This window comes from Electrophorus electricus, chromosome 7 (assembly GCF_041902795.1).
Source record: "Electrophorus electricus isolate QZ-2024a chromosome 7, ASM4190279v1, whole genome shotgun sequence".
In the NCBI taxonomy this organism is placed as follows: Eukaryota; Metazoa; Chordata; class Actinopteri; order Gymnotiformes; family Gymnotidae; genus Electrophorus; species Electrophorus electricus.
This window is the reverse complement of record NC_137503.1, coordinates 29,649,283-29,665,000: the sequence shown is the minus strand read 5'-3', so window position 1 is coordinate 29,665,000 and position 15,718 is coordinate 29,649,283. Positions and strand designations below refer to the sequence as shown.

Below are 15,718 nucleotides of genomic sequence, written 5' to 3'. Positions count from 1 at the left end.
ACCCATCCCCATACAAAAATGACTGTAAATCAGTTTGTACAGTTGTTCAATAGGTGGCTTGTCGTAATTACTTTTTTCTTTCCACATTTATGTTCTCTTGTAGACATAAATAAATAATCAGGTGTTCCTTCTATGTGTATCAAATCGGATCTCAGTTCTGAATCTAAATCTATGCTGCAGAGGGTCCTTTCTATCCTCCCAAAATGTTTGGATATTCGGACATTCCCAAAAGTTGATAGTGGTTCGCATTTTAGCACCCATTCCAACATACTTGGGCAGTATCACCTAATATTTGTTGTCTGGTGAGGTGGGATAAAAATCCTATTGTGTTTTTCCATCAGAATTCCTTTCATTTTTTAGAGTCCATTTCCATGGACATCTCCATATATCTGCACATACTTCATCTGTTATTTCCATTGTTCATTCCCATTCCCGTGCTTTTTTGGGACAAATTCTGTTATATAGCGCTCAGAAATAATCTAATAATAAACTCATAATTTATGCCTCTACCATAGTACACACAGCCATAATTCCCACCCATATTTAAAATCTATTATCCGATCTGTTTGGTGGGAATTATGAATCTAATGCCCCCACCCCCATGTCAAGGTTTTAATATATAAACTATATTCTTTTATAATAATTTTCCATAAATTCAATATGAGTTTCACCCATGGATTATTTCTTTCATTGATATATACATATAATTCTCTGTCTGTATTGCCTGTATAGGGGTATTATGTATTGCAAGGCGCTCTGATGATTTCCGCTGTGCCTGTTGAATTGGATTACACCAGCACATTACCACTACACTTGCTGCTACACTGTAATGTCTTAATGAGCTCCCATTGTAACTGCAAAGGTTTAAAGCTGACTGGGCTTTCTCCCATGCCATAGAAATCATGAGAGCATTTTGTCCCATTCTATAACATATTTCTCCATTTTAATTGAGTTGAAACCTCAAACTGACAAAAGGAATGATGTGCTATGCCTTTAAATCATCCTGAACCTTTGAAGAGGTCCAAAGTTCTTCCATAATTTAGACAGATTTTCATCAGTGACCCAAGATTTTTGATTAATTTTGTATTCCGTGTGAGAGCATACAGATCTCATTTCAAGACCCGAATTGTACAACAGACTACCAGTGTGAATGCCAGAACAACAATAATATTCTGCAGGAACACTGAGTCTGTGCGTGTGTGCCTGTTTGTTGCCAGGACGCCCCTGCACTGTGCTGCTTCCTGCAACAGCGTTCACCTCTGTAAGATGCTGGTGGAGTCTGGCGCCGCCATCTTTGCCACCACCATCAGTGACGTGGAAACAGCAGCAGACAAGTGTGAGGAGATGGAGGAAGGCTACATCCAGTGTTCCCAGTTCCTCTATGGTAACAGCCCTTCCCTGCTCCACCTCTGCTTTCTTGCCCCACCCTAACCTCTTTCGATTGCTACCTGGTTTTGTCATGTCTTGCATTCTATTTCTGTGCTCTGTACATTTTATAGTTCCAGCTGTAGCTGAAATAAGCCAGAGAACATTGTTACCTGGTTCACAGCAGACCAAACTTAACAGGAGCATTCCACATAAATGAAAATAACGTGAACTGTCATGTAGTATTTTATTAAGAAAAATGACAAATGAACCCTCTAATGAAGGTGCTGATAGAGGAGAAGCTGAGTCCCCACTGCATCCTGGTGAGAGAAAAACAGACCTGGAACCGCACCAGGCCGGGCTGAGCAGTACACACTGGGGCAGGGATAGTAGGAGGTGAACTGATTCTGTGTGTGTGTGTGTGCGCGCGTGTGTGTGCGTGCGTGCAGGCGTGCAGGAGAAGCTGGGAGTGATGAATAAGGGAGTCGTGTATGCTCTGTGGGAGTACGAGGGTCAGAGTGCAGATGAGCTCTCCTTCCAGGAGGGAGATGCCATCACTATCCTGCACAGGAAAGACGACACTGAGACGGAATGGTGGTGGGCCCGGCTCCACGACAAGGAGGGCTACGTGCCTCGCAACCTGCTCGGGGTAGGTCCTCGAACCTTTCCGCAGTGGCACTCCACTTCTGTGAAGGTGGCTGTTCAGCCATTTTTTTCTTCTTGATTTGTTTCAACAGGTTCAGTTACTTTTGGAACATTGCGATATTATTTTTGTGCATTTCTGTGGCAGTAGGTTGTCTTTGTTTTTAAAGGGGTGTGTGTGTATGTGGATGTGTGTGTGTGTGTGTGTGTGTGTGTGCACGTTGTGTGGGCGTGTGTCTTTTTGCAGCTCTACCCCAGAATAAAGCCCCGTCAGAGATCTCTGGCATAGCTGACTGCCCCTCTCCTGTGTCACTAACTGGAATGAAGTCCGGGGATGTAGGACCTCTACCACTCACTCAGCTGCTAAACCATGTTTCCTCATTGGGCGCACAACCAACATCAATACACACACACACACACACATACATGCATAGTAAAGGCCAACCAAGAAGCCTCAGGTCCTGAAGTGTGATCCCAGTACTCCCACGATCTAGCTTTGATCTCCCCCTCATCCCCCTTCACTCTGGAAAACTAGGTGTCTACCTGGTGTCATGTGACGTGCATCATAGCCACTCCACATTTCTCCATAGAGATGAAAGCACTACCTGCTTGGGTTTATAGCTTTTGGTTTGTCATTGTGTTTGCATTTTTATCTACTGAGTTTTAACTTTTCCTTTACCATGAGGACATGGGAAGGCTGGAGCAATGAATGGCTGCTTTTGATTTCCAGTGAGCTGTGGTTCAAGAATGGAACACATGCGGATTAAGGGTCGTGTGTGTTATGTTTTGAGTTTGGTTTTTTTAAAATACAGAACCCATAGATATGGCGTTAGATGGTCTTTTCATAGTGTGTAAAAAAAGAATGAGTGAATTAAGTGAGCTAATGTGTGCAAGATCAAAAGGTTATATGAGATGAGAACAAATAGATACATATTTATATACTAGAACAACTTATTTCAGAGAAAGTGTGGTTCAAGTGTGCATTTTAGCAATGGGATTTGTCTTTCAAATGAACAGTGTTGTGTGAATGCTTTACACTGCAAGTGATGGCTAAGAATGAAATGTGTGCGCATGAATAGGACAATGAGATCTTTAGTATACACAGGATATGAGCTATTTTAGACTGGATGAAGAGTGTGATGGTGTGTGAGTGCAACAAACCAAGCTGGTGTGGCAGTAATAAAAAATAAACATTAAGAAACTGCCAAGATGAAGTCTGAGTGAACAATACATTGTGATTGTAGATAAGGCTTTTGTGCAAGACACTAGGTTAGTTTATAGCCTTTGAAGCATCACAAAGTTTATTTACATTATTGTACAATTTTTTATCATTACATTGTGCTAGTCTCTCCCTCCCTGGTCCTGTTTAAAGTTTTGTAAACTGATCTATTTGCCCTGCCTAAGAGGCAGCCATGAGCTTTAATATGGAGTTCACCTGTACATACTGTGAGGAGGCAGGGAGGGTAAGACAATGCTGAAAGACTTAACCTGCCTCTGCAGACATACAAAGACACCTCCTGTTCTCCATGTGCACAAATAAAAATAAGTCCTGGGAAAATGTGCTGCAGTGCTTGTTCCTTGTCTCCCTCACACTAAAGCTGCTTCTTTTTGGAAGTTTCTACATAGAGGACTAGGGTAGTAGGCAAGGTGATGGTAGCAGGAAAACACCAGACACAAAGGGATGCTCTGAAGGGCCTTTAATGGCCTCCTACCTCTAGTGGTCAGTAGCATTCAGGAAGTCACAGTTGGGGCTGTTAAGGGCTATCTACAGAAACTGCAAACAAGATAGGCATTGTACACTAGATAAACCTTCATGTTGTACAGTGTAGGACATAACCTTGCAAAACTTGAAGCCATTTACGGCAATTGTAACTTGCTGTAGTTATGCCATCAACCACTAGAGAGCAGTATTAACAAATTGCTCGTTATGCATTAGTGCTGTTAACGTTAAGAATTTCTCGGAATACGTGATGGTATTAAAAACGGCCAGTTATTCCTGGTCTCTAAAGGAAAAAAGCCATTCAAAGACTACATTTGTCTAAATTCCTTCACACCCCCCCAGTTGATCATTACCAATTTAACCACCTTTGGTGATTATACAAATCTGTTGTCCCCGTTTACCCAGAACAATGCAAGCACAAGATCAGCAAATAGCACATGATTATTTCCACATTCAGGTCCAGTGTACCTTCAATAGTGAAGTAAAGCAAATGGGACTATTTAGAAGTGGATGAAAGGCTTTCCAGACAGCCATAAGCCACACACTTACTTCAGGAGTCAATCAAAACAGGAATTTAACCATATTACCATCTTAATATTTCCTTCTCCCACAGAAGGAAACTAGTTGAGTCTACTGCACAGGACTCATTATGGTGCTTCTGGTTAACAAACTCGAAAGGGGAGACAAACTACAACCAATTCCATGGGCCAAAGAGACTTTATTTCAGATGTTAGAGCCATCCTCAAAGTGCTGGAGATACAAAATCCTTCAGACTGACGGAAGACTCATCTAACTTAAGTGCCACTAATGTTTGGGTGGGGTGTGCTCCTTGGTGTAGTTAGTATTGGTGCTGGACAGAGGGAGGACTGATGGAGAAGGAGCCAAATTGGGATTAGGACAGGACTTTCACTTCTGCTCCGGCATGAGGTCATCAATCGACTGGCCAGCTTCCAGCCGCTTCTCCATTTCTACGAGCAGCTTGACTCCATCCACCACCATCTGCACAAGCTCCACCTCTGAGAAGCCCAACCGATCAGCATTCGAGATGTCAAAGGTGCCACCTACTGCAGCAGTGTCTACTCCACCTGGATTGAGACATTATGGTTACCAAAGGCACACAAGAGAAAGGGGTTTCATATTAGATGGTGAAGTGACAAGCCTTCCATCACCACTAAAAGCCACAATTGGCAGTGTGACATCAGGTACAAGTTTGGGAACAGGTTTTCAGTTGTGTTGATTTCATAGTCTCAAGTTGCAGTTTATAAGTGAACAAACTGCAAATCCATTTTGCAGTGTTCATACATGTTGGTGAATTTGACAGCAAGTGATGCACCTGACTACTTGTGCAAACAATTGGTATACCTGTTCCACGTTTCTGAAGCCTCAACTTCTTGAGGATCTCTCCAAATGACTGATGTTTGCTGAGGTTGGGCAGCTTGACGTGGACACCACCACGCAGCCCTGTCCCAAGGTTTGATGGGCAGGTAAGTACATAGCCAAGGTGCTCATTCCACATGAACTCATGGCCCTTCTCTTTGAAGAGGGATTCGATCTGTAAGAAACAAAATCAATTTCTCCTAGGGGTACTGGTAGCTCAGTGGTTAAGGTGCTCAACTAGTAATCAGAAGGCTTCCAGTTCAAGCTCCATCATTGCCCAGCTGCCACTGATGGGCTCCTGAGCAAGGCCCTTAAATCTCATTTGCTGTAGTTGTAGTCAATTGTAAGTTGCTTTGGATAAAGTTGTCACATCCGTTTCTTCTCTCAAGGTACCAACCTTTGTGAGGCCTGTGCAAAAGCGAGTGAAGACTTCCCTCATGTTGCCACCCTTCTGCATGGAGATGACACGGAGGTGGTCCTCCTCATTCACCCAGACTAGAAAGGTCTTGTCGTCGTTGTGCCTTGAAACATGAGGACAATTCAAGCGATAATTGAAGTCTTCAAAGACATTTAGAATATAAATTCATTAAAAACATCCATTCTAATATCCAGGCTGAACCCATTTGTAGTTCATGGAGTTGAATACAGTAAATTCCAGTGTACATTATGCAAGTCTGTAGCCTACTCACCAGATCCCCCTGGCATCAGGCCAGTCACGGGCCATCCCAGAGGCCAGCAGCAATGGGGACACGGGCTTGTCAAACAGGAAGTGGTCATCAATTAGCTGCTGCTGCTCCTCCTCCGTCATGTTCTTCAGGGCATAATACTTTCCCTTAAATTCACCCTCCAGAGAACTTAAACCTGTAAGACAAAGCAGCCCTTTGCCCCAAATGCATACCCAACAGAATGACAAAAGGCATCCAGCATTTCCATGGCGAAGGGACTCGCATCTACATTTACGCGGTTCAAGTTTCATTTGTCGTCAACACAAAGCAGTCATTTGAGAACTTGTACCATGCAGGTTTGCCTACCCTCAACGGCCAGATTTTCGATGGCACGTCTCTCTCCACGGCTGCAGTGAGGAGGCAGGCAGAAGCCACGGATGCTCCTGCCAGTCCGCACTCTGGAGCTCAGGACGTAGTTGGGGTCAAGATCATCTCCACCCTAAGGAGAAGTCAACCGTGTTCACAGCCCAGTCCAATACTAGCAAAGAGGGCTTGATGAAAGATGATTGAAAACTGCATCTACCTGAAGGTTTTCTGGGTTGAGGTCCGTCTTGTGTTTGTCTGTGGGCTTGTAGCCTCCATGGCGATCTTCAATTATTGGGTCCAGGAGATCTTTAAACACCTCATATGTCTCCTCATCACCAGCTACACAGCCCACAGTCATGATGAATGGATGGCCTGAGGGGGGGGGGGGGGTTGGTCAGTGTGAAACCCTGCAGGCACATAGCATTTGTGAAGGCTCTTAAGATAGTGTGATGCTGCTGTGTTCTGGTGGGCTAAGGACGGTCATTCCTCAGGTGAGCTAGTCTCAGAACAGCTACCTTGTCAGTATGTGGGTGGGGAACACTAACGTCATTTGGTGCAGAACACAAGGCAAAGCCAAAAAACCCATTAAAATATACTGCTCAAAATCTAGAATACAATAGTTAACCAAATAATTTGTACAAAAATCCCACTATGGAAAAATCCAGCGGAAGGTCTGTTGTAGGTGTGCTGTGAGTATATAGTGGCTCTCCCCTTAGAATGCACTTCTATGAGACAAAACGCTTTTACCTGGGTTGTCAACCCCAGTTTGAATTACATCGTCCACTCCAAATCCCGAAGAGGTTTCCTTGTCCCGTAGGTTTGCGTACATCTCCGGCGTCAGCACCTTCGCCATGTGGTTATTGTGCTGGCTGAGGTCAGGGTACTCCTGTTCAGCGGTGTAGTTCATCTTCACCTTGTTGTGGGAGTTACTGAAAGGCATGACTGCTTAGATCTGGCAAAACACGAAGGAACGAGCGTGTTAGACGCGCGCGAAGCCATTCCGTTTCGAGCACGGGGACAAAGCCATCCAGTCATTACCCATGACGCAACGGAATTAAGACGCAAACATTTTGCACGACGAGTGGGGTACTGGAATTTATCCCCGATTTATCGCGTTACAGACGCCACCGTCGCAGAATCGTGGTGCAACAGCCAGTGTCTAGGATGCGTCTTGCATGGGAAACGGCTGCGATGCAGATACAATGGCATGTCTAGAACAAATGCTGCGTCAGTGTACAACTTCAGGTCACCGACTGCACGGAAATCTCCGTGGAGATGAACATGAAGAATGTCCGTGCGCCTCTTGCACACAAATGCGTAATGCGCAGTGCCCCAAAAACGTCTCGAAGACCTTGCAGATATACGGAAGAGACCGCAAGGTCGTTGCTGATGTTTGGAAGAAAAGCGCCAAAAGCTCCCAGCCTACGTCTGTATTCATGTTATTTACAGAATCAGAACTGAAGACGATAAGAATATTACTCAACACTGAATTAAAAAACGATTTCAGCTTCTCTCCCCACCCCAGTAGACTGTCAACGCCTACCTACCAGCCGCAGCCTACTTTAACAACACAAAAATGCGAAGATTAGTTACATTTTCAAGTAATTTAGGTGATCTTAGAAAGATTAACCATGAGCAAAATTTCTAATCACCGTAATTAAAAAAAACGCGTTTACTTCTAAAATGACAAAATACCTGAATCCACTTATGCAACAAAACAAGTACCTTACCGTTTGTCGATTCTCTTTGGAAAAGTGAGGATAATGCTTCCTTTAATCCACAAGCAACCACAACAGCACTGATGAAGGTATCCCGAAATAAGCCGCTCTGCGAGGTTTTTATACACCCCCAGAGCTGTTTTTGATTGGGTGCTATTTGAGTCCATTCATTCTATTGGAGAGGGAGTCGCAATCACATCCAGCATCCAGCAATTGTTTGCCTGGATCACATGACTTGTTTAACAGCTCTCCTCTTGGTGACTGACTTATGACGAGGTGGAATGCGATCACTAAATACTTGGAGGTCTTTCGCTATAGGGGTAGCATCATAGCAAACAACGAAGAATGCATGGAGAGCACGCCAGTTGTTTGTTTATTATTATGGCTGGATGATACGTTGCTTCTGGTTTTCAGACACACTGGCGCAAAGACAAGTAACGATGGCCGTTGTCACGTTCGTTGCCATTGTGACGTTCATTGTCATTGTCACGTTCATGCGTGCAAAATAGTGCGGATAGCTGTAGGCCTCTACAAATCTGTAAAGTGCGATATTCCACCAAAGTTAATGATCCGCAAAACGCAAGGATATATTTAAGGGTAGTAACGTGCAATGGTTTCGGAACGTTTATAGAAAGGTGTACTGCATTTAGATTGGCCCCAGATAGATTTTTTTTTTCGTGCATTTGCTTACATAGATACAGTATGCTCCTTCGGAAAGACAACTCATAATCTCCAGTTGCAAATATGATAGAACATTTGATCATTTAACTAACAAAATTTGTATTCTCTCGAGGCTTTTCTTTATTCGTTAATCTTTCCAAGTATACACAAGTCATTATCTGTAACTAAATTAGCATTAGAGTGCCTGTCTTGAGTATTATAATTGTAATATTCTCCCTTGCATATTGATCAGTTGTGTAACTCTAACTGCCAATAAATCAAAACCTTCGGTAGTTTCGAAAACTCTCAGGTGCTGCTTTTTGTTCCTGTCTGTGCAATCATTTATTGATCCACTGGACAGCAAAAAGTCTCTGAATGAGCATGGGTTTCTATAAGGAGACTAACCATTTTAGGGCACTTATCAAGGGCACTTTAAACCCAGGCAGCCTTATGCCTCCATGAAGGCCATTTACAGTCAATACAGCACGCTGTGTGTTTAAACAAGCTTCGTCTCCACAGCTGCCTCTCGATCCCATAAGAGCATTCATTGCTAATCTAAAGCAAAAGGGCCACACCTAGACATCAGGGATTCTGTGCACTCGACTCATAGATTGTAGCCAGTTTTTGTCAGTTCTTTAAGAAGTCTGAAGGATTACATGGTGGAAAAGCTTTTCTGCTATAGCGTCCTTTCTCCTCTTTTCTTTTGTTGTCTCGGTCACTGCACCTCAGACCTATAACGATGCGAGTAGGAACGCCGGAAGGATATACCTGCCTTTATACCAAAGGGCGTTTGTCCTTTGCTCTGAATTCCCTTCACTGTGTGGAGAAGGTGCAGGTTTTCCCTCACTGTGCGGGGAAGGTGCGGATTTCTCTTCACTGTGGGGAGAGAAGGTGCGGGTTTCTCCACACTGTGGGGAGAGAAGGTGCGGGTTTCTCCTCACTGTGGGGAGAGAAGGTGTGGGTTTCCCCTCACTGTGGGGAGAGAAGGTGCGGGTTTCTCCTCACTCTGGGGAGAGAAGGTGCGGGTTTCTCCTCACTGTGGGGAGAGAAGGTGTGGGTTTCGCCTCACTGTGTGGGGAAGGTGCGGGTTTCTCTTCACTGTGGGGAGAGAAGGTGCGGGTTTCTCCTCACTGTGGGGAGAGAAGGTGTGGGTTTCCCCTCACTGTGGGGAGAGAAGGTGCGGGTTTCTCCTCACTCTGGGGAGAGAAGGTGCGGGTTTCTCCTCACTGTGGGGAGAGAAGGTGTGGGTTTTGTCTCACTATGTGGAGAAGCTGCAGGTTTCTCCTCACTGTGGGGAGAGAAGGTGCGGGTTTCTCCTCACTGTGGGGAGAGAAGGTGTGGGTTTTGTCTCACTATGTGGAGAAGCTGCAGGTTTCTCCTCACTGTGGGGAGAGAAGGTGCGCATGCAGGGTACATCAGGATACATACAGAATCGATTCATTGCAGCTGAAAGGAGGAATGGTGAGCATGATATCAGAGAGCAGGCCTCACCTGTGTCGATTTCTGAGAGCTATGTCCTTGAGATCTTTGCTTGATGAGCTATTAATGCATGGAAGCTATACTTTACACAAGTATGGCCAGAGGAGCAGCCCTTTGGCTTATGCTGCATAAACCCTTATAAGATGTTGCTATTGAATTTTTATTTCTATTTCAGAACAAATTCACAGCCAGATTTAGTGTCTGATGATGTTTTGAAACTTTTTTACAACCATATTCTGCAGACTGTTTGCCAGAATATAACTTTATCATGTGGCTAGATTTTGTTTGTCAAAGTGTGCTGACTGTTTACTGGAAGAAGCTGACAGAGTTATGTTGTGCTTGGAGAAGTCTCCCCATTCTATGGCCCTACTACATTTCCATGTATCATGACAATGTGATATATTTGTATTTATGTTTATAACATGAAAGGTGGGGATGAAGTGTGACTGCACATGCCATTCTGTGTCTGTGTGCTCACGCACACTTTTTTGCTCAGGTAAATGCACACAGTGTGCACTGGGGGCATATTTAATGAAGTCAGCAACACTATTGGAGACAGAGGCGAGTACGCTCATCTCACATACACAGTGGAAAAAAAAAAAAAAACAGAGTACGGAAAATTATATAATGCACCCCGGGGGCTGTTTTCTGAATACAAAAAACCCCCAGCTTTACCCCAGAGCACAGAGTTGAAGGTTACTGGTGTTCCCTATCAGCTGCTGTACACAGCCATCTTGCCTCCAAACTATGCTAGTAAAGTAACTACTGCTGCTGCATATGAGATAATTTGTTCGCATTGCTTTTGCATGTTTGCCTTCTCAGTCACTTCTCAGAGGCCATGCTGAAACGTTCTCTATATCCTGGCTGATGGGTCTTGAGAAATCATGAGGCATTGTGTTTTTAGAGGGACAGGACCCTTGAAAACACTGTGGCCCTTGTTGGTCCTTTGAACGTGACATGAAAGCAGCATGACTGCATTTCTTCAGGCTGGCGAATGTGGGTCAGGTTTGGTCTGTGCCACGCAGCTTGTAAACCTGCTGTCATGTCCAATTGATGCTGTTGTGGCTCGCAGCACAGGGTGGAGCTTTTTTGGTTTTATTAGATGCGGTTTGCGTAGAGGAGGACCTAAGCCTTCATATTCTTTTCATGTGTGCTACTGGGCACTGTGCTGGTGTCAGAAGAGACTTTGGCTCACAGGTCTGTAATCAATTTATCTGTATATTGAAACTGCTGAGTCAACCTCTGTGCCTGATTTCCCTGCCCCTGCACTTCTGTTCTGCCTTTGCTCAGCTGACTAGCACTGGACTGAACCTAACATATGGTCTGTCTGCTGGCAAGTCTGTGTTATGAGCATTGAAGCAAAACAATCTCATACACAGGGGCACCTTTATAGAGCATTAATGGGGTTACATAAAATATTTTGCAAATCTGTGTGTGTGTGTGTGTGTGTGTGTGTGTGTGTGTGTGTGTGTGTGTGCGTGTGTGTGTGTGTGTGTGTGTGTGTGTGTGTGTGTGTGTGTGTGTGTGTGTGCGTGCGTGTGTGTGTGTGTGTGTGTGTGTGTGTGTGTGTGTGTGCGAACACCATGACATGCTATGTGTGATTTCTGTATATGGGTTTGACTCATGACTCTGCTGTGAATGTAAAGCAGGTATGTTTTGCAATGCTTTATCACACCAGCTATCATCACACAGTTTCCATCTCTTAGTGAACCTCTCAGCTCTCCCCATGGCAACAGTCCCAGCCTCTGGCACTCAACAATTCAGTGATGGGCTGGTCACAAATGATTGGCTGGTTCATCTTGTTACAAAAAGCAGGGTGATTATACCCCTACAGTACTGCAGCGTCATATGAAAGTGCTTATTTATTATTATTATTATTAATTTTTCCAAAGTTATGCTATGTGTGGTCTCAATGATCATTATTGTGCTTTTATCATGAAAAACCTTTTAAGGAATTGTATTCAACTAGTAAAAGAATGGTATTTGACTTGTGATCAGAAGGTTGCCAGTTCAAGCCCCACTGCTGCCAAGTTGCCACTGTTGGATCCCTGAGCAAGACCCTTAACCTTCAATTGCTCAAAGTGTACTCAGTCATAATTGTAAGTCGCTTTGGATAAAAGCATCAGCTAAATGCCATAAATGTGTATTTATGTACATTTGTATTTCATCCACCAGTCTGAACAGAAGCGTACCCTACAACTGCAAATAATTTTGCAAAGTTAGTGTTATTGTTAAAGGACTCCACATTCTTAGCGATGCCCCCTCCTCCCCATTTCTAAATGCCTAGGCTCTGCCCAAGGGATGGAGCATTTTTAATCAGGCACCTGACCTGCCTTTAAACAACCTTGGCTGAATAACTCCAGTCTTTGTGCAGTGAAGCAGCTCAGACTGTTTTTGGGGCTGAGGCTGGACCTCAGTGTCTGTACTGTTCTGCATTTAAGGAGGGCATTTGCAGCCTCATAGCTGCTAGCTCAGCACCATGATGCAGGATAGACCTGCACCAGTGTGTGCACAGTGTGGGTGTTTTAATTACGGGCAGGTAACAAGGATAGAACCGTAGTGTCACAGCATGGAGGACCTCTCAGGGCGTTAAAAGCACTTTTGCCAAGTTGCATGGGCTATTGGGGTATCACGAAAGAGGACATGGCTGAGCTCAAGTGACGCACTGTATAATTTAACACTGAGAGGTGAAAATGTACAGGGCTGGAAGGATGCAAGTGGAGTTTGAAAAAATTGGCAGGGCCGTTGTACTCTACAGCCAATCTGTGATGAGGCAGGAAAAGTCAAACGCTAGCAGATAAGAGCGTCGGGTTTTATTAGAATCCAGATCAGTAGTCAGTGACCAAACAAGGGTCAGAGCCAGAAAGACGAATCCAGGGGTAATCACAACCATGAAGATAAACAGTCCAGGTCATAATCCAGAAGGCAAACAAAACAGAAGGCAGACAAATTCAATGGGGCAGGCAAAAAACAGTAGAGAGAAATACAAAAATGAGATACACAACAAGTTAAACAGGAAAAGTCAAACGCTAGCAGATAAGAGCGTCGGGTTTTATTAGAATCCAGATCAGTAGTCAGTGACCAAACAAGGGTCAGAGCCAGAAAGACGAATCCAGGGGTAATCACAACCATGAAGATAAACAGTCCAGGTCATAATCCAGAAGGCAAACAAAACAGAAGGCAGACAAATTCAATGGGGCAGGCAAAAAACAGTAGAGAGAAATACAAAAATGAGATACACAACAAGTTAAATAGGAACAAACTGCTCAGTATGCACAGTGACAGCTGGTGGCAATCCTTTACAAAGATGATCGCCACACGCGATCCCCAGGCTGGTATTTCGGGGTTTCTCCTCAGTGTCGATCTGCTAGTTCTTTATAGCGCTGCAGTGCGTGTTCAAGCCGCTAATGAGTCTCCTCCCACACTTTCTCACTGCATTTTGTCCATTCATTTACAGCAGGGATGTCGGTAGAGGTCGAAGTCCATGATGCCATGGGAGGTTGATAACCTAGGAAGCAGGAGTTATTCCCATGGCAGCAATCGTGAGTGAGTTTTGATCCCTTTCCGCCCATGGAAGGAATGTGGACCAGTCGGAGGGATTGTTGAGACAAAAACATCACAGGAATTTGGTCAGTTCCTGGTTGGCATGCTCACATTGATCATTGGATTGAGGATGAAGTGAATTGAGGTCCTCGATCAGAAAGGATGTCTTCAGGGATGCCAAAAATGAGGAACACATGATTAAACAGCACCTCTGTGGTTTGAAAGGCAGTAGGTAATCCAACGAATGCAAGGAATCTCACCCCATGTGAAAATTGATATATTACCATCAGAATTGTAGTATTTCCATTAGAGCAGGGTAGGTCAGTGCTAAAATCCACAGCTAGGTGGGACCAGGCCTGGCAGGTATGAGAAGGGGCATAAGTTTACCTGCAGGTAAGGTATTGGGGGTCTTGCTTTGCCTGCACACTGAGCAGGAGGCGACGTACCTGTGCACATCACTCGAGAGCGGTTCCCACCAATTATAGCAAGCGAGGAGCGGTCAAATACGAGTTTCACTGGGGTGGCCTGTAGTGAGGGAAGAATGAGCCCAGGTTAATAGTTGAACTCTGCATGGTACATACCTTCTCCCCACAGCACATTCAGCAGGTATTAATGTGTCTTTAGTTGCTTGCTCGATTTCCTCGTCTATGTCCCATCTTATAGATGCTACATGCACCCATGTAGGATGGATGGTCTCCTGAGTGTTGTGATCCTCCTCTCTTTCTCTTAGGTGAATGCGGGACAGGACATCAGCTTTTGTATTGCAGAAACTTGGACAATACAGGATCTTGAATTAAAACCGTGAAAAGAATAATGACCAATGGACTTGACTAGGCTTTAATCGTTTGGCAGAAAGCATGTACTCCAAATTACAGTCATTGATAATTACTTTGAAAGGATGGTTGGCCCCTTCCAGCCAGTGTCTCCATTCTCCAAAGCCAATTTTATGGATAATAGTTCTAGTTCTCCATTCCCATAGTTCCGCTCTGCCGGGGACAGTTAACGGGAAAAATATGCAACAGGGTGTAACTTAGAATTGCCATTCCTTTGTGACAAAACAGCTCCTATACCTATGTTTGAGTCATCTACCTCTTCCACAAAAGGGATGGAAGGATCATGTCACGGAACGCTCGCCCCCTGTGAGTCACGTGGTTTGGCCCGCCACGTGAAGTGGATTTTTGTTCATAACCACACCTGCACACACCTGCATTGTGTTAGTCTATGTGTATTTAAACCCCTGCCAATGTGTGCAGTGTGTTGGTCATTGTGAACGTAGCGTGTCGTGTGTAACTATATGTATCAAATCTTAACTAATGTTTGTTTAATATTGTGTTAAGTGTTAGAAGTAGTTAGTGTTTAGTGTGCTTATGTTCATTGTTTGTGTTTACATGTGAGTGCCACTTTCATCCTCTATGTTGTATATGAATAAATGTTCATCCATGTTGAGGAAGTCTGCGTCCTGCTCCATGCCCTTCGGCTCTCGGGCCAGCACGTTACAGATGAAGATGTCTCAGAAGAGGAGCAATGGTGAAAGCCCCTTTTAATCGTTTGAATGTTTGATCTGACTCTTGGTTCCAGCGTATCTTTGTCGCCGCTCCTTTTAGGAGGGCTGTTAGAGGAGCTGCTATACTACTGAAATTCCTTAGAAAACGTTGATAAAAGTTAAAAAAAGATAAAAGATAAAAGCAACGCCAAGAAAACTCTTCTTGACTGAGGTAGTGATAGGCCAATTGAGAATAGCCTTGATCTTTTGATCATCTATGGTGATCCTGCTATAGCTAACTATGTATCCTAGAAATGTTGCAGAGGTAAGATAAAACTCACATTTCCCCCCTTTTACATATAGTCCATTGTTCAGAAGAGTCTTGAGTACAGAGCGAATGTGTTGTACATGGGTCTCTAAATCCCGAGAGTAGATTAGGATGTTGTCGATGTACACTATGATGTATTTTCCCATGAACTCACGAAGTACATCGTTAATTAAGGCTTGAAAGACCGAAGGCGCTACATGGAGCCCGTAAGGCATAACCTTGCACTCATAGTGATGCCTGGTGGTAATGAATGCGGCCTTCCACTCATCCCCTATTTTTACATGAACCAGATTGTATGCACTATGGAGGTCTATCTTAGTGAAATATTTGGCCTCTCCTAACTGATCAAGTGCTGCCGGGATAAGTGGTAAT

General features: G+C 44.2%; 2 protein-coding genes across 16 annotated transcripts in view; one reads left to right on the top strand and one right to left on the bottom strand.

Moving 5' to 3' along the window:
- Positions 1 to 4,673, top strand: part of ppp1r13bb (protein phosphatase 1, regulatory subunit 13Bb) — a 47,207-nt gene extending 42,534 nt beyond the window's left edge. For all 15 annotated transcript variants that reach the window (XM_081716941.1, XM_081716942.1, XM_081716944.1 and 12 more), the window contains 3 exons: positions 1,218 to 1,384; positions 1,815 to 2,014; positions 2,255 to 4,673. In XM_081716941.1, coding sequence (XP_081573067.1) covers positions 1,218 to 1,384; positions 1,815 to 2,014; positions 2,255 to 2,296 — 409 coding nt within the window. In that variant the 3' untranslated portion in view covers positions 2,297 to 4,673. The remainder of the gene's footprint in view (positions 1 to 1,217; positions 1,385 to 1,814; positions 2,015 to 2,254) is intronic.
- Positions 4,426 to 8,022, bottom strand: ckbb (creatine kinase, brain b). Its single transcript, XM_035524713.2, has 8 exons — positions 7,866 to 8,022; positions 6,883 to 7,087; positions 6,353 to 6,507; positions 6,136 to 6,268; positions 5,794 to 5,965; positions 5,502 to 5,625; positions 5,090 to 5,279; positions 4,426 to 4,812 (listed from the first exon to the last, which is right to left on the bottom strand). Exons 2-8 carry the CDS (start codon positions 7,073 to 7,075, stop codon positions 4,634 to 4,636), a joined length of 1,146 nt encoding a protein of 381 aa, XP_035380606.1. The 5' UTR covers positions 7,076 to 7,087; positions 7,866 to 8,022; the 3' UTR covers positions 4,426 to 4,633.
- Between the last annotated feature and the right edge of the window lie 7,696 nt (positions 8,023 to 15,718).